Source organism: Idiotropiscis lumnitzeri, chromosome 7 (assembly GCF_059441095.1).
Source record: "Idiotropiscis lumnitzeri isolate Australia: NSW breed Sydney's pygmy pipehorse chromosome 7, RoL_Ilum_1.0, whole genome shotgun sequence".
NCBI lineage: Eukaryota > Metazoa > Chordata > Actinopteri > Syngnathiformes > Syngnathidae > Idiotropiscis > Idiotropiscis lumnitzeri.
The window spans coordinates 15,407,287-15,425,887 of NC_142397.1; the positions used below are offsets into that span (position 1 = coordinate 15,407,287).

General features: G+C 39.0%; 4 protein-coding genes across 7 annotated transcripts in view; 2 read left to right on the forward strand and 2 right to left on the reverse strand.

Annotated features, from left to right (window-relative positions):
* Positions 1-234: 234 nt before the first annotated feature.
* mrpl44 (mitochondrial ribosomal protein L44) lies at positions 235-2,332 on the reverse strand. Its single transcript, XM_088301498.1, has 4 exons — positions 2,083-2,332; positions 817-1,285; positions 512-690; positions 235-434 (listed from the first exon to the last, which is right to left on the reverse strand). Exons 1-4 carry the CDS (start codon positions 2,256-2,258, stop codon positions 260-262), a joined length of 999 nt encoding a protein of 332 aa, XP_088157624.1. The 5' UTR covers positions 2,259-2,332; the 3' UTR covers positions 235-259.
* Positions 2,234-5,156, forward strand: LOC148333725 (dynein axonemal assembly factor 1-like). The gene is made up of 2 exons (XM_088301497.1): positions 2,234-3,385; positions 4,431-5,156. The coding sequence occupies exons 1-2, from the start codon at positions 2,464-2,466 to the stop codon at positions 5,129-5,131; spliced, it is 1,623 nt and encodes a 540-aa protein (XP_088157623.1). The 5' UTR covers positions 2,234-2,463; the 3' UTR covers positions 5,132-5,156.
* Positions 5,157-6,523: 1,367 nt separating this feature from the next.
* Positions 6,524-11,855, reverse strand: mffa (mitochondrial fission factor a). Of its 4 annotated transcripts, none has more exons than XM_088301420.1 (8): positions 11,642-11,855; positions 10,822-10,965; positions 9,719-9,891; positions 9,505-9,596; positions 8,594-8,758; positions 7,457-7,513; positions 7,185-7,269; positions 6,524-7,058 (listed from the first exon to the last, which is right to left on the reverse strand). In XM_088301420.1, the coding sequence occupies exons 2-8, from the start codon at positions 10,937-10,939 to the stop codon at positions 6,927-6,929; spliced, it is 822 nt and encodes a 273-aa protein (XP_088157546.1). In that variant the 5' UTR covers positions 10,940-10,965; positions 11,642-11,855; the 3' UTR covers positions 6,524-6,926. The 4 variants fall into 4 exon arrangements, with proteins under 4 accessions (XP_088157546.1, XP_088157544.1, XP_088157545.1 ...); XM_088301418.1 differs by having other exon boundaries at positions 10,822-11,039; XM_088301419.1 differs by having other exon boundaries at positions 10,822-11,039; positions 11,631-11,855.
* A 1,028-nt stretch (positions 11,856-12,883) lies between these two features.
* The window catches only part of egfem1 (EGF-like and EMI domain containing 1), a 43,665-nt gene continuing 37,947 nt past the window's right edge, over positions 12,884-18,601 (forward strand). Inside the window, exons 1-4 of the mRNA XM_088300302.1 lie at positions 12,884-13,137; positions 15,221-15,355; positions 15,457-15,566; positions 15,728-15,832. Coding sequence (XP_088156428.1) covers positions 13,055-13,137; positions 15,221-15,355; positions 15,457-15,566; positions 15,728-15,832 — 433 coding nt within the window. The 5' untranslated portion in view covers positions 12,884-13,054. The remainder of the gene's footprint in view (positions 13,138-15,220; positions 15,356-15,456; positions 15,567-15,727; positions 15,833-18,601) is intronic.

Genomic DNA, 18,601 nt, shown 5'->3' on the forward strand with positions numbered 1-18,601 from the left:
AAGGTGTACCCCGCCTACTGCCTGGAGACAGCTGGGAAAGGCTCCAGCACGCCCGTGACCCTTGTGAGGAGAAGCGGTAGAGATAATGGATGGCTGGATGGATATTCTTAAAGTGAATACAAAACTTGGAACTTTCCATATGTTCTTGTTTAGATAGACATTTCAAGACCACAAAACAATGACAAAAATAAGTACATTATTCTGATGACGTAGGAAAAATGTTCTCCAGCAACATGCAGGAAACAAAGTTTTTGTTTTATTAATTGCTGCTGACTGTTTGAAGTAAAGGATGCTCATGTTGTGTTTGTGGGCTAAAGTCGAAGGGTCTCCGGTCCTCAGTGTAGCCATAGAGTTTCCGCAGGGCCACACAAGCTGCCTCCTCCTCCGCTGCAATAAGTGTCTCACCTGGACCCTGGGCCAAGAGTTTCTTATCACTGAATGCATAAAACAGAGGAAACAATAAATAAAAACACAAATCAGATAAAATATATGTTAATAGAAATAGACATACCTGTATAAACCAACAAAATAGAGTGGCAGAACAGTGCTGGACCCAGCAGACCTGATGAGGCGCGGCTCAGGTAGGGGAGCATTCCTCTTACTTAGTTCCTCCACGAGAAGGCCCATAGGATTGATCACTATCCACATATCAAACAGGTCTTTTCCTATTAGCTGGGAAACTAGGAAATCCTGAGGTTGAGAAGATGCAGAAACCCATGACAAGAGAATTATATTCAACACATTGTTTCTAAACAGACAACAGAGCTGAACAAAAATCTCAAACTACATTATTTAAACTGATTGATCAACTCTCACCCTGAGGAAATATCCTGTGCGCTCCTTTCCACCACTGTCATGTAGTGCTCCAATTACTGCCATGAATGTAGAATAAAGCACATTGTCCGGGACAGGGAATTGTGAACTCATGGTTAGATCCTCAACGCCAAGATTTCGAGCTACATTACTCACTAGGGATACACTAGTGAGGTGTCTCACAACACTTTCCACCCCTTGGGTTGGCAGGCTCGGAAAGCTAGCCCTGCACCAATCTGTAAGGAAAACCTTTGTGAAGGCATCTCCCTTTGCACTCAACTCAATATTATCATTCAGCGCAAGAGCTGTGGCTTCAGAATCCATGCCCAGTTCTTGTCTTTTTTCCAGCTCTGCCTGCAGGTAACAGGGATTTATGAATGCTGTTTTCAGTTGTTCCAGGGAAAAGTGCTCATGGAGGCGGGTGCTAAAAGCCTGAACCTCAGCATGGTAATCCCAATTTAGCTTTTGAGATCTGAAAGAAATCAGATGTGTATCTGATTAGAGTGTTGTACTTTGAAAAATATAAACTATGAAATAACATTTTTGGTGTTATTGAATTGAAGTTTAAATGAAGAAAATGAAATAAACAAATAAATAAACATAAAATATGGGTCACATTTACACTAAACATCCAAATTAAGTACACTTGTAGCACAAGTATTAAGTGACCCAATATGAGCTCAAACAGCTGTATACAAACGTGTAGGGTAAATTTAATGTTAATTTTAATTGCTCCTGTTATTGTTAGACATTTAAATGGCATAGTTGTAAAATACATGATGCTAAGCGGTATGTATAACAATTTACTCCATTTATCTCGAGGGTATTCTCGCCAACATCTCTTTAGTATGAAGCGGGGCAGCTGCACAATGCTGCCAAGTGCAAACAACATTCACAACAATAAATGTGCTACTCAAAAAATACGAATACACTCGCTCATTCATATAGCTTTTGCATTGACTCTCAAAATATCGCGTGGATGTATTGGACCTCATTTCAAGAATTTCAGTACAGAAATTGTACTTTGTTATGAATCGGCATCATTGCTGAATAACGATTGTTGACTTACTACCTGGACTACAAGGAGACCAGATTGTATGCTAACGGTCCACACAAGACCACGTGATAATTAGAGTATACTGCAATAGAAATGTTTGCGCATTACTAGCATTACGCGTTAAATAAATACGCAAAAACGCATTAATCAAAATCATTAATGGCCCTTGCGGTGATTTGGAACGATTTTGCTTTCGCCGACGTTAGCCTCACCTTGGTTTTGGAAGTGGAGGACCTTCAAGCTTGAGCTTTATTTCCATAAGGAGTGTGTAGGACCTCATCCATCGCTTCATCCCCCGAACCTGCGTGACTGTGACATTCCAATTCAAATGTTGGCAATATGTACCAAACGTCAACGCTCCTCGATTAAGAATAACCCTTGACGCCATGCTTATTACTTTGACAGAGATGTACGTCAGCTAAACTTGTCCGATTGGAAACAAGTGACAATGGCGGGTTGTCAGCGCGTTACCATGGGAACAAAAACATCAAACCAACACAGCGAGTGGTTTGCTGATTGAATGAACTTCGGTGGGCTACGGATTTGTTTTGGACCCCTGCAATCGAATACAAAGCGCAGACACCTTTTGCACAATGTTGCTTGCTGAGGTTGGTGAAACAAAACATGATGGACCGTCGACAGCCGATCAAATGAAACTTGAGGACGGCGAAACATCTGCTCAAGTTGCCACAATACAGGATGGTCGTGGAGAAAAGAAAGAACATGGAAAACAGGCCGGGCCGCGGATGACCAAGACATTTTTAAAAGACCATTGTAAGAAGTATAAGCTCTACTCAACACCATGCCTTAATGATACATTGTATCTACATTTTAAAGGTTTCACCAGCATTGAAAATTTGGAGGAGTACACAGGACTTAAATGTCTTTGGCTAGAAAGCAATGGGCTACAACAGATTGACAACTTGAATGCACAAGTTGACCTTCGCTGTCTGTTTCTGCAGCAGAACCTTATCCGCAAGCTGGAAAATCTTGAGCATCTTAGAAGCCTGAGCACCCTGAATGTCTCCAATAACTACATACAGACCATTGAGAACATTTCTTGCCTTCCTCAGCTGACTACTCTGCAGATTGCCCATAACAAATTGGTGGGAATTGGGGACATAGAGCACTTGAGTCAGTGTTTATCCATCAGTGTGCTGGATCTGTCTCACAACCTATTAACTGATCCTGGTATTCTTGCTGTGCTTGAAGCCATGCCTGAACTACGAGTCCTTAGCTTGATGGGAAATAAAGTTGTGAATAAGATCCCCAACTACAGAAAGACACTGATTGTCCGCCTCAAGCAGCTTACCTTCCTCGACGACAGGCCTGTTTTCCCCAAAGACAGGGCGTGTGCAGAGGCTTGGGCACTTGGTGGAATTGAAGAGGAACGCAAGCAAAGAGAGCAATGGAACACACGGGAAAGGAGAAAAATTCTGGATGGCTTGGATGCTTTGGCAATGATTCGAAAGAAAGCCCAGGAGAAACAACACATGAAAGTGGACATTGAGAGAGGTTGGTAGTTTTAATACTCATCTGTCGATTTGCACATTTTTCATCTAGTGCAACAAAAGCTTGTATGGCTTCAGATATTTTTACATGCCAACGCTTAGACAACCTTTTTCTAAAAATCAGATCTCGAGCAAAATCCTTCTACTAATGTCATAATTCACCTGTACAGAATAGTTTATGTATGAAAATATAAGTTTACAAGATACATCTTTGTCAAATTAGAACTCTTTTCTCTAGATTTTTTATTATTTGTCACTGTGAAGATCAGGGGTGTCAAACTCATTTTTGTGGACGGGCAACATTGGTTGGTTTCCCTCAGAGGGCCGTTATGACTTTTAACCAATAAAAATGGATGATCACCTTACCTTATCACACACACACAACAAATTGATGGAAAGCCAGTTTTGAAATCAGAAGCCAGTCAGTAATTTTTGCTCAACAATTCTTCAATTTATGGTAAAAGGGGAGGATTGGTAATAAAAATAAATGCAACACCTCATAACTCAACGTAGTTAAAAGTGAAGAAAATGTGCTAGAAATAGGAAGTTGACGCACTTTGATTTGCCCTTCATGGGCCACATAAAATGAGGCCTTGAGTTTGACACCTGTGACTTAGATTGATGATTAAAAAACAAAAAAAATGCTTGAAATTGTCATCACTGTCCCGCTCAAGCTTACAAATCAACAACAAAAAAAAACATGATTATTACTCTTATAAGTAATTATCAATTACTATTTAAGTATACTCTGATTCTAATCTGTAATCTTTTTGTCAATATGCCATCTTTCTGAATGTGTAAGTGACATCACATTTATCAAGACACCTGCTTACCTCCCAGGTGACAGCACTTAACTAAAACTAGGGTCAGGTGACTCCTGATGACTTAGCATGTGAGTTGCTGTCCTATTGCACAATTTATGTTGTTCAGTGACCCCCTTGTAATTGAGTACATTTGTGTGCATCTTAAATGTACTGTATGCTCGTACTTGAATGACGCCAACGACTGATGAAAAATTCCTTGCGTTTTAATAAACTTGTCAATTCCAGGTGAAACCGAGACTTTAATCAATCCAGAAGCTTCTTGTGAGGGACCACCTGGAGAGAAAATGCAAACATTTGTTCAGGACACTTTGGATGCCCATGAGGAGTTTGTACAAAACAAATCAAAACAGCTGACCTACGAAAAGCATCCAAACCAATATTTTGAAGCAAAGGAATATGATGAGGAATTACATAAGGAAACACCGGAGGAAGATAATAGGGAGGAAGCAGAGAGTGTGGATCTAAGCAATGATGCAAGGCGAGAATTGAACATTACACATCAACCCCTTCCTTTGGTAAGAGTGACTTCCCGTGCATCATCACATAGTCCTGGGCCACTTGTGACCGAACTGGTGGATGACAAGCAGTTGGAAACCATTCCACTAACTGCTCCACTACATATTGATGATCTGCCCGACCTGGAAGATGTGGAGCCAGAAAATATATCAGAACTGACTTCCAATACGATGTTGAGACCAAGAATAGAAGTAATTACAGGGGATTTCAGTGAGGATGAATCAGTTAGGAAAGTCATCTCTTTTAGAACGAATGATCCATTGTGTTCAAATGTGTGCAAGGCAAACAAAGCTCCCGATTCATCATTAATATATCCAGAAGATAGGGATGCTCCTGAACTAGACGCAAAATTCAAAACAAGCCAAGTATCCTTTAAACCACACTGCCTGATTGAGGAGCTTCAAAATTAAGGTGGTCTCTGATTGAGGACATAATTTGATTCTAATTGTGGTTCAACATAATTACTTTAATAAATCAATAAATCATATTTTGAAACAATTGTGCATGAAATATTTTCTGAACTTTCAAGGATACTTCTGCACCTCTCAACAGGTATTTTGGCCTGCTCTTCATTAGCAAACTCTTTGTTGCCAACTAGAGAAAGCATCCTTTTAAACTGAGACATGTTTCAAGCTCCCTTCGCTTTGCTACACTGTCATTGCTGTGACCTGGACTCATTTTTGCTACATTAACTTGAGAAGAAAAAACGTGGTGCATTGACAAACGTATTCAAAATTAATGGCCCACATTTGTGAGTGTATTTTGTATTCTATTATGACACAGAAAAGCAAGATTGACCAGTCGTCCACCGTGCCACTCCTAGACATACATACACGTGTGTATATATACATGTTTATATATATATATATATTAGTGCTGTCAAGTGATTAATTTTTTTAAACTAATTAATCACAAAAAATTCCATGATTAATCACATTTTTCAACTACTATTTTTTGCGAAGGTTATAACATAGTTACTTGTATAATATCTTGGAATTGATGCAAAATCACCAAATACAAAGTATATTTAATTCAAAGACTGTTCTAATAGCTTTCTTGGATTCTTGAATACGATCTAAATGGAGACATCTTTACAGACATTTATTTTCAAAACAATTCCCAAAACCGTCCATAAGCGCCACACTCCAGCAGTGTTGGTTTGCAAGGCCAAGTGGTAAGTTAAACAGTGTTTTGTTCTGAGACGTGCTAAAGACAGCTAATATGGCACACTATTTGCAAAGTATGCAAATTATTTTTTAAGTAAATCAAACTGAGTTAAAATATTTAAGTTATATTTTTTTGGATTAATCACCTGAGTTAATGCTTTAATTTTGACAGCCTTAATATATATATATATAAATATATATATACGCGGCACGGTGGCCGACTGGTTAGCATGATGGCCTCACAGTGAGAGACAGCATCGGTCGTGGGTTCAAGCCCGGCTCCGGCCATCCTGTGTGGAGTTTGCATGTTCTCCCCGTGCCTGTGTGGGTTTCCTCCCACATTCCAAAAACATGCATGGCAGGTCGATTGAAATTGCCCCTAGGTATAAGTGTGAGTGCGGATGGTTGTTCGTCTCCGTGTGTCCTGCAATTGGTTGGCAACCAATTCAGGGTGTCCCCCGCCAACTGCCCGAAGATAGCTGGGATAGGCTCCAGCAACCCCCGCGCCCCTAATGAGGAGACGCGGTATGGGAAATGGATGGATATATATATATATATATATATATACATATATGTACATATATACATACACACGCACACACACCCCAACTTTGTATCACGACTCTATTTTCTTCCTTTGGTAAACAGAGCTGTACTTTATTATTGAAATACTCCGTCCTAAAGCATTACATATTTACAAGTCACACCTAGCATTGCACAACATTTATATTCAGAAACAAAATATAGAATAACTCCTTTCTAAATTGACACATATTTACAAGTCATGCTTAGCATTGCTCAACATTTGTATTTAAAAACAAAATATGTCCAAACAGAAAGCTAACAAAACAGAAAAGTAAAAAAAAAAAAAAAAAAAAAAAAGTACAATCCTGTATATTAAATAAAGCAAAGATAACATGAGTGCGTCGTGCAATAGGCTACGGTCTTGCTCAAATGGCAGCAAGTTTAACATGTCACACACAGCACAGAGATATTATGTTGCCTTGTTTTGCAGGGGTGCCAGCAATAACGATGTACTTTAACGTCTTAACCACACCCATGTGTTGACGAGCCAGAATGCAACAGTGACAGAGTACAGGATCATCTCCCGTTTTGCTCGCTCCTTATTCTCCTCTTCCAGAAGCTGGAGCCGTCGATTTAACTTGATAAGCTACAAATTAAAAAAAAAAAAAAAAGAATAAAACAAGGTTTTTTGTTTTTTTTTTTAGATCAGCTGTCTTAACCATTAAATACTAAGATGATATTGGAAAAAAAAAAAAAAAAAAAAAAAATCAACCTGTCGTCGAAGCGTTGCTGCATCTACAACGGTCATGTCATCAGATCCCCCATCCAGAGAGCCTTCATATGTTGATAACGCAAGCCTTAAACGACAGTTGCACAATAGCTTCTATTAAAACGTGTTTAATATACTTCACGTAAAAGAGTCCATGTAATTTAAATTGGTGTTTTTTTCCAAGACAAATCGTGCATCAAATGAGAGGAATAGGTAGGAAAGGATGGGTTAAAAGGAGAGGAACAAAATGAAAACTGAGTGCTACGTGATGTTACCTGGAATCATGCAGGGGGTTGGAGCTTGAAGCTGACCCCCCTCGCAGTGATGGTTTTCTACAGGGGTGAGGAAATACAGGTTTGGGGGAAAAAGGGATAAATAAGAGCTAGTACTTGCACAAAGCACTGTTCCAAAAGCATGCAAAAATGAGGACGCCCTTCCCTAACCCAAAGGCTCAGCAATCGAATTAAATGACACATTTCTTAAACGATTTTCAAACTGGTCCCTCATGAAGTCTGTCGTTCTGTCAAACCACTTACCTCATTTGGTAAGACTTTGCTTTTGCTAAGCTAGTCTAGTAAAGATTAGCTAGGTAATTTATATAATTTGGACGCATTTTATTGTTGTGAATAAAAGTATTTTTCGCATGTACACTCACGAATCTTATTTAGAAAAAAAAATTTACATTTTTTTTTTTGTTCCCTAAAATATCATTTATATGTGGACGAAAAGCCCAGACAGTAAATAAAGGGAATTCTGGGGCACAGTTCATGTGTAATTAACAAATTAAGATATCATGAAGTTAAAAAATGGATACAGAAAAAAAGGGATAACAGTTTTGTACCTGCTAGGTTCACTTAAATTATGATTGGGTTATTAATATACTGTAATGTACAGTGCATAATATTGGTGGTCAACATTACCCAGGTAAGTTATATTCTTAACTGTTGTCTCCAAGATTAGGAAAAAATTATGATGATTGATAGTTTGCAAAACCAGAGTACAACAGTTTATATGAATTGTGTTCTTTGAAAATGTACTAATATGGACACACCACTTCCCCATTTGTGTTAAGATGGCATGCAAACACTGATAACTGTGTTAAAACTCAAAACCGAGGTGATGCTGAACATTATGGCACGTTAATATATCGTTAATGGTAGAGGTTATTTTTCAGTCAGATGGCGTCCCAGTAGCTTATAAAACATCAGCGGAAACTGTTACATCATATGACTTTTTTCCACCTGAAATGCTAAAATGACTTCTAGATTTATATACACAAAGAAATGCTATCCAATCTCTCTGACAGAAAACTGTGATATTGAGGGGGCTTGACTGCGAGAAAAAACCGCCATCTAGCTGTGTGAAGCTCTCCTGACTGGCCAAATGAGAGATTGTGGCAATTGGGAGGTCACCTGCGAGGGTTTTCATCCAAGACCTCAAGGACCTGCTGGTAGGCCCGACGTGTAGTGCACTGGAGGAAAGATAAAACGCCACTAGCGCTGTACAGGCTGTGTTCTTCTTCAGCCACGGAGGAAGGGAGAGGGGGGTGAAGAGTGGCTGGGGGGGAGGCTGTTGCACTGCTTGGAGGCAAGCATTTAGAGCAGCCAATTTAGGGAGAATAATATAGAAAAGGAAACAGGAAGAGAAAGGGGAACAGGGAAGGAGAGGGGAGACAAATGAGGAAAAGGAACTATCGTCCAATGTATTAGTTCTGTAGCAGTGTTAAGAAAAACTACACTAGTGAATATCTTGGGAAGAGATCGTATGACATCCAAAGCACCAAACAAAAACAGCCAGGAGGATGGCATGCAAATTTGGAAACCTGAACCAACCGGGCAAATTAATTGCATTTTAATTACAAGCTCTCACATGCACACACACTTTTTAGGAATGCTGTGACCATGGTAAAAGAAATGGAAATGTTTATAGTAAATGGCCAAGTAGGTGTTAACATGGCAAATACAAAGCAGAAGCCAAGAAAAACATGTAACTATGTTAGAAACATTTAATCATATGAGCTAGGAAAAAAGGGATTAGTTATGTAGCAAAACTGTGTACTCATTTAATTTTTATTTTTTAGGTGCTGAGGAGCTCAAATCATTTGACAAATTGAGTTTATTTCCCTATTAACCCAAATTAAATAATAGATGAAACGAGTTTTCATAGTTTATTGACCACCCCACCTCAAAAATGATTGTAATGTGGCAATAAAGACAATGTGTCTACGGCAATAAAAAAGGGGGAGAGATGAAAGTAGAAATAAGCAGGAAAAAGATGCAGCATGCAAGAAGGGTGTAGTACCAATGGCTGAATATATACTCACGCTGAATCGTTGTGCATCAGTTGACTGCTATGACGGAGAGCTGCATTTTCACTCGCTGAGCGCTCTCGTCTTGATCGCCCTTGGGGCCGCAGCTAAAATAAATAATGCCAAATAACAATGAGTAATTAAGACTTACCGTAATTCTGAGTTGTATTTTTTATTTATTGATTGTCCCATTCTGTAATGGAACAGAATTGATTGCACTTTCACTTACCACGGCCTCACTTTCTGGAGCTGCTCGATGTTGCTCCTCCTCCAGGAAGTCAAGAGGTCGCTCACTGAGTGTGAGCACTCTCGGTGGGGTCTTCAGGGACAAGGCTTCTAATGGGGTTGACTGGATTAAATCCAGGTCTCTTGGTCTTGAAAACTGGTTGTCATCATTGTCTCCTGAAGCAAAAAGAAATTATTATACGTCATTTAAGCCTGTAAGAATACAAATATCGAAATCGTAATCTCTAAAACTCAAACCTGTGTTTTTAAAATACCAGAACTGCAACAAGCACTTTTCAACTCCCAGAGTTTGTACTTTCATTCCAGCTAACAAACTTAATAATTATTTTTATTATTCCATTAGCCGATCTGCTTCTCCTGGCAAGGGTCGCAGTGGTGCTAGAGCCTATCCCAGCTGTCTTTGGGCAGTAGGCAGGGTGCAGCCTGAACTGGCTTCCAGCCAATTACAGGGCACACAAAGACAAACAACCATCCATGCTCACTATCACACTTAGGGGCAATTTAGAGAGTTCAAACAACCTACCATGCATGTTTTTGGAATGTGGGAGAAAACATGCCAACTTCACACAGGAAGGCCGGAGCCCACAATCGAATGAGGCTGACGTGCAAAATAGTCATTCACTGTACCCATCATTATCTTTATTAAAAGTTTATTTTAAAAATAGTAATATTAAGTTTTTCCAACAAGCCTCCTCCAACTGTCATGTGAATCTTTTCTGGTGACGATCATCTGCGTAAAACTGTGCGTACCGCTAATGCTGGTTCAACTATGCAGTGCTAAAGTGTGGGAGGAAACACAGCTGGTAACTACGGATTAATTTGATTGATTATTTGTCGTTTAATTGTTGCACCTCTCAAATGAATTTTAAACTTGGCGGCTCATTGCAGTCTTATATTATTTTATGAACAGTGAATTAAACTATCAAATACATTCCAAAGGCAACGCTCCATCACAAACTCTTCAAATGAAGAATTTTTTCATTATGTTGCAGCTGGTAAATGTCAACAGCTATACCACAACTACAATGCCACAAATTAAGAGGAATACCAGGATGTTATATCGAGGATACAAACAACTATACAGACCTGAGACAACAATTCTTTCTGGGACCTGCATTATAACACTGTGAGGCAGCTGATGCGAGCCAAGACCGGAGTCGTCCTGGTCTTGTGGAGCCACTTTAAGCATTTCAGGTATGCGCATCCTCTGGCTGATCCCCTCGGTGTACTCTAGATCATAGTGAATGCGGTTGATTTCTGCCATCTCGGCAATGGGAGAGGGGAACGTTGCGCCGTTCATTTGGCTGTGCAGGAATATTAAGCAAACTTTTGACTCACATCATTTGTCAATACTCTCATTTGAAATAGTAACTGACTCACTGCAACAATACAATATTCACACCCCGAAAGTCAATTCATGTCATTGGAAGACATTTATAATGTAAAAACAAATCACATGATTAAAAACCGACTATAAACGGAGTGTGAGTATCAGCTGATTATTTCAGAACAGTGCAGGGCCACAAAGGACAAACTAGTTTCAACTATTACAGTTACATATGAATGGCAAGGGAAAATGTTCGTTAATGAGATCAAGCCAATTACAACAATGACAATAATGGCAATTTAATTCGCAGCGTATCTAAACAAGGCTATTTCGAACAAGTCATGTTTCTTATCATTAGCATTTGTTGCTACATAGCGGTCATCCTAAAACCTGTTGACACGGCCATTCCCAAATATTTACATAAAACACAATTGGATTATAGTGATGTGCCCTCGTTTAGCTATGGTTTCTAATATTTGACATTCGGGGAAAAAAAACTTTATATAAATGCGTTTATGACGCTAAGTAATCAGCTAGCAGTAGCGACATTGAAGCGGAGAGTTCAAACCTGTTTCTCACCCTTTGCTCATTTGGTGCAGGGGGCTATTCTCTCAAAATGTCTTCTAATAAATATCCGGAGTCGCAAAAGAACATTCACATTTATCCCAAACGTGTGTGAGTAAAATAAAACTGTTAAAAAATCTAAATCGCGGGAGATGTCGAAGAGGAACTTTTCTCATTCTCCTACATGCTCAGTAGGACAGGAAAGTCCTTGTCACCACGGGAAGTGACGTCAAGCAGACGACCGCTCAAATCGAAAGCAGAAACGTTTTTACGAATAAAGTTGAACGTGTAAACCTAATTTTCCACAACATTAGGAACACTTGCACGATATTACGAGATCACTTTGAACAATATCAATTAATATTGTATTACATCATTTATTAGAATGACAAATACTAAAACAGTAACAAAGTGACTGACTGAATAGGTTTGTAACATTTGTGGAAAAATACGCTTTAGCCTACGATGTAATAATATCTGTTGAAACAAAACGTTTTGAATAGTCACATAATGTCATCAAACTAAACATGTCTAAATTGGATTATTTGGTATATTTGTGCGCTTACATTTATACATCTCGAGGTGCATCGGAATAAATCTGAATATGGTAGAAAAACTTTAGTTATTTCAGTAAATTTAAAAAGTAAAACCGGCCAATTCCAACATATATTAAAAGTAATTGATGTCATGTAAAATGTTTCGTATTCTTTCATATGGTGAATTTGGGACATTCAGCTGTAACAATTATTGCACAGAAACATATCAATGCACTGTATTTTATGACTCATTCTCATGTATTCATGGAATTTCTGCATTGAGATGTTAATTAACAAATTGTCGAATCCCTTTTCCGCGGTATTCTAATATTAATATTTAATATATAATATTTAGATCGATCCATCTATCTATCTATCTATCTATCTATCTATCTATCTATCTATCTATCTATCTATCTATCTATCTATCTATCTATCTATCTATCTATCTATCTATCTATCTATCTATCTATCTATCTATCTATCTATCTATCTATCTATCTATCTATCTATCTAGCTATCTATCTATCTAGCTATCTATCTAGCAAGCAATCAAGGACTGCAATCGCCCACTTGGTGTTAAACTCCAGATTTCCAGGTCAGTGCTATAGCATGGGTTTATGGTACGAAAGCCACTCAGACTGTGGGTGGTGCGCTAACGCGTAAACCTGTTGACATGAGACGCGGACCTTCATCCTCTCTCACAGTAAACGCGAGCTCACGTCGGGACCACATGACGGAGGACCAACTTTTAGAACCTTGTCTCAAGACGGATTATTTTGATGACAACGCGTTCTTCATTTGATGGACCCAGAGGCTTCGCGGCAACCTAATGATTATAAGGGCCGAAAAGTATTGTTAGATTAGGGATCTTTGGCACAATTAATTAGATATGTCGACAGACATTTTCACTTTGTGTCTGCTATCATTCAGCACCTTTTGCGCCGGGTCATCTTTGGAATTGCAGCTCGGAATGTAAGTATTGTTTCAAAAGTGAATGTTCTATATCTCTTAGCTGATCTACGTGTTAAATGAAAACTATAGTTAAATAAATGAGTAATTTTATTAGAAATTTTAAAACACACACACAGAAGTATATATATATATATATATATATATATATATATATATATATATAGATATATAAATACGTGTGTGTGTGCGCGTGCGCGTGTGCGTGCATCGTATATAGACTGAAGCTTCTTGATGACCGATCGAAAATTCAACTGTTTTAATTGGCCCGATGACCACTAGAGTCCGCACTTGCAAATGCACGGTATGTTTTGCTGTCTTTTTTTGTGCCTTCCAAAATAAGTGATTTTTAAAGTATGTCTCGCCAACAGGCATCTATTAAAATAAATAGTGTTTTGTGCAAGGTTAAACGAAACTTTTAATGACAAGAAAAGCTGAACACTTCCTCTAATTACCTTCAGGCTCTTTTGAATTGGAGCCAGATGGTTGGTAGAGGTGGACCCTGCTTCGTTAAGGATACTTGACAACGTCTAATCACTTGGACTGATGTGTCCTACCAATGGCAATTCAAATCATTGTGCTATACAGTCTGAATGTGCACATTTGCAATTGCGTATGTATGTCATAAACAATGTAAACTTATTGTTTGCACAATTTAAATGTATTTTAAGAGTTACTAGTTTATCGATATGTACTTGTGCATTGAGTTTTGCAGAATGTTGTGATTAAACTGGGATTATTGCGTGTGCGTGAGTGTACGTGTGCGTGTGTGTGTGAGACGCTGGTCAATTTAGCAAGCCTCCTAGAGCACTGGCCGTGGCCAGAAACAAATAGAGGAGCAAGTAATCGATTAGAGTGTTCATGTACATGTCTCAAAAGTAATTTGCCACAATACAAAATGAGTCAGCATTGTAGTATAATGACAGAACACTTTGTGCTAGAAAAATAAACAGGCAGACAATCATAAATGCCAAACCTGTTCACTGTTTACAATCGCAAATCTTTAGGTGTGGGGTAAACAACAAATTTGGCTTAAGCACAGATTCAGTGATAGTGATGTGGAATAGAATGCCTGCCACTTTAGGAAATGACCCGAAGCTTACACTTACTGAACATAAATCGAGGCGCAAATGGTTGTGTTCAGTGTTTCGACAACATGTCCTCCAAGTCATTCGCACATAGAAAAAAGTTTGCAACCACAATGTAGTGACCAGATAAACTAAAATTTATTGTAATTACTACCGAATTTTCGGATTATTAATCACTCTTTTTTCATAGTTTGGCTGGTCCTGCGACTTGTAAATATTAAAATTTAGAGCTCTGATTGGCACCCTAAATCTCAGTTCCCCAATTGTGTTGAATGGTAGCAAAGGAGTTCCAGTTGGATGTGAAACATCTACTTCTAACTACTGAAAAGTGGTCCTGTAAATAGTAAATCATTTTTGTCGCATTTTGCGAAACTAGCGATACGTCACACATTAGTTGCCATGACTACTTCTTCTTCTACCATTTCTTCTTAATTTCTTTTGGCCGTTGGCAAATACTTTGTACATTGGGCGCATTGCCACCTCTGTCTTTAGCATGCTGCTGCCGACAGGAAAAGAATTTACTATTTACATCACCAAAACGTGCCCTAACTGACCAAGACTCTTTCTTTGACCGCAATGCGACACAGGATTCTGAGATTTTGGGTGCAAACCCAAGTTCTCCTGTTCTTGGTGTTGGTTTTCGGAAAATACATTTCCACCCAAAATTATGTCTCATACTCCACTGTGACTTTTATCAGTATTTTCTCTTCTTCATATGCATTTTTTGATTGGTGCAACTCCGGAGTGTTTACAGTCCCAAACTGTATGGTACTCATTCTTCTCCTTTGCTCTGTGACATCATGTGGCTTCTCATGGGTCAGGAAACTTGCGATTATCATTTGTGGGATCTCTCACAAGGCTAAAAATCGGTACGTGTGCCTAGTTTAAGATGTTCATGAGACTGAGCATGTGGAAGGTCATGGCTAATCTGTTCTCTTTTGTGAAACAAATTCAAATGGCAACAGCAACATATCTGTTCAGCTTTGTCTGCATTTCAGGCCCAATGTTTGCGCCGACCAGGAGATGTCTCTTTTGGGGGGCCCTCAGCCTTGTGTTCAGGCTTTTACACGCATGGTGAAGGTATGGAGGCAGGGCTGCACAGGCCACAGTTGGTGTATCGGTTATGAAAGGAGGTGAGAGTCACTACTTTCTCCAACACTGAATATGTCATCATCTTCATGGTGAAATGTTGCCATTTTCATCCGGTAACCACAACTATTTTTGCTCTCCACAGGACAACATACTACACGACGTACAGACAAGTATACAAGACAGATTTTCATCCAGTTTTTAGGTGCTGCCCTGGTTGGACTCAAAGAGATGATGAACCAGGCTGTCTACATAGTGGGTATTAGCATTTTAATATCAGTATACAAAGTTTTCGCAGTGCCCCCTAAATACGAATCATACAGCATATAATTGCACCAGTTAAGGATACATTCTGTACTCTAAATAAACAACAAACAAATTATGAAAATGTCACATATTACATGTCACACCTTTAGGAGTATGCCGAGCCAATATGTGCTTTAATGGAGGTCGATGTGCAGAGAGCGGTGATCATATATGTCATTGTCCAAAGGGCTTTAAAGGGACAAGATGCCAGTATGGTAAGTTTTGATTCGTGTTGTTGTAAATATCAGTGTTACTGAGTGTACATCACATTACACCTCTTCATCATCGGAATTTTCCATCATTTTTGCAGCGTAGCTTAGACCAGGTGTGGGCAAAGTACGGCCCGGGGCCCGTTAAACGTTTTAATCCGGCCCCCCAAACTTGAAAAAAAATTAATGAATAAACCTTATTAATATTTTATTTTCTAAATACCGTGGTGTGTCAAACATAGATATTTTGTTGCAATGCTTTTGTTCATTTTCATTTAAAATTAAATGTATTTTTTTTTTCTCCAATGAGGTGAGGTCACCAAAACACTCCATCCATCTGCTCCTGGTCCAGCCCCTTTGTCAAATTTTAGAACCCATTGTGGCCCACCAATCAAAAAGGTTGCCCACCCCTGGCTTAGACAGTCTGCGAGCTTCTCAACAGGACAATGTTATGCGAAACTGCCACGTTCAGTGTTTTTCCTTTGAATCTGCACTTTTGATTAGGGGGTTGCTCTGTGGGGTCTCTTGGTTGTTAAAGGTGGTACAAATTCTCGAGAGGTTGGTGGGCTTTGAAGGTTCTAGTTCTGCTGAGTCTTGTTGTCATAAAAAAAAAAAACAACCGTGCTTAGCTTGCTTGGGACCACCAAATGCCATATAGTTACGCATTGCACTCCACCCCCACCCTCACACTGAGAAACAAAAATATACTGTACAATACTTTTGTCCCATAACACAGATACTGTTGGGAATACTGAAAGTGACCAGAGGATATTGGATTGCTCGCCACCACACACTCACACGCACACCCCGACACACACACACAAATATACACACCACAAGGCCTTTGCCATCCTTTCACTTTCACCTCTGTTTTCAAATGGAAGAAATCTTGACGACATGTCACAAGCACGTGTTGTAGAGGCAGCTGTCTGCTGTGAGTGTTTTGACCCAAGCTATTTGCTTTTCGCACTTTGGAGTGACACATTAGATCAGGAGTTCTATAAGTGTGTCTTTCACACATTCTAAGGTTTCAGCTCCTTTTTGGGTTTCTTTAGCGATAAAATGTTTCTGTTTCATTCACTTCTGTGGAAAGAGTTATGGTCTCTTCTCCATAATTCATTTACACTGGGCAATTTATCCAATGCCCACCTTGTTGCAAAGAAATACTATAGAGTTATAGGCAAAACTTTTTAATACCACTTAAAGTTTGGTGTGTATTAGTTAGTGTATGGTCAACATGGGATTTTATGTCCATTGTATCCTTAATATGCATGTGTGTATTATTATATGAGATTATAAAAAAACTGAATAGATATTTTGTTTTTTTGTTTTTTTTAGGGAGAAACTTTCACAATGAAAATGTATTTTCCCCTTGATGCCTTCGGCGGAAAAGTGTTACAATCTCTATGAGGGGTCAGTGGGTGAAATATTTGTCATGTTTTTTCGACTTCTTTGTGGGTTTACATGGAGCATAGCCATTGCTAGTCCGATAAGTCTCCCAGGGTTTCAACTGGATTGACCTTTACCTCTGTTTTACTAGTCTCTTAAACCCAAGTTTGAACAATCTCAGATATATTGGAAATCCTTAGATCAACGATGGTCAACCTCCGATTTGAAAGAAAAATTCTAAAAACTTTGATCTAAATTGCTGTCCAACTTCTGCAGAACTTGCCGATTATCTGATCATTTAAATGAGACGTGTTAGCAGCAGGGAGAGATGAAAAAGAGGCAGCACAGCGGACCTCAAGGAACAGGATTGAAGACCTCTGCTTGAAATGAAATGAAATTTTTGCTTCCTTCACAATGTTAACAAATAACATTCAGCTTACATGAAAAACTCATTGGGGCTCTGAGGAACAATGTGACATAAATTCACGCCCCTTGGGTTATATCGCCCTTTGAGTTAGAAAACAGAGCATGACTGTTTATTTATGCAGTGTACATTTTACCGGTTCAAACAAACTGTTTCTTGTACATAATCAGTAATTAACTATGCAAAAACAAAAAGCAAAGAAAATCTCCGGTGTGTGCATGTTAGCATTCCATGTTGAATGTGGGCCTACTTTTGGCATAATTGTTGAATTAAAACCACAAGCAAAAATCTAGAGTATACCTCGACGAAGTAAGATACTTCGAGGTATTCATGATAGATGTTCAAACGCAAGTCATTTTGTGTTATCCTTTGCAAAATATACTTAAATAGATAGATTATGTAACAGCAAACACAATAAAACAAAACAAAAACAGATCTCTCACCTGCAGGGATGCTAAAAGAAATGTCAGAGTTAAAGGGCCATTCAAAGAGTGTAGCTCCTCTGGAGATAGGGGCTGGGAACAGACCCTTGCTCAAGGGAACCTCAACATTAGCCAAGACACAATCCAGATTATTAAATGTAGCAACACTGAACTATAGGCCTATTGATTTTATCATCCAGATTCTGCAATTGTCAGGCAGCAATTTCAGGTCTTGCCAAAAGTCAGCAAGCATCGGCTCCACCTTATCCGCTACCTGAGTGAGGACAGATGCCATCGAAATCGAATGGATGGATGTTTTGAGAACTCAGTTTAGGTGAGCAGTGTTGATAAAGTTGCAATAGCTCAAGGTTGGACTATACTGATGCTTCCAATTACTCACTTTAGTTTTTGTCTGTCATGTCTGGACTGGCATCACACTGGTGGTGGTTTGGTTGGTTGTCGTTACAGAATATTGCACACAATCACAACTGAAAGTTAGATTTTTATCTTGGATGTGTGACGATGAGAAGAGAATTTGTT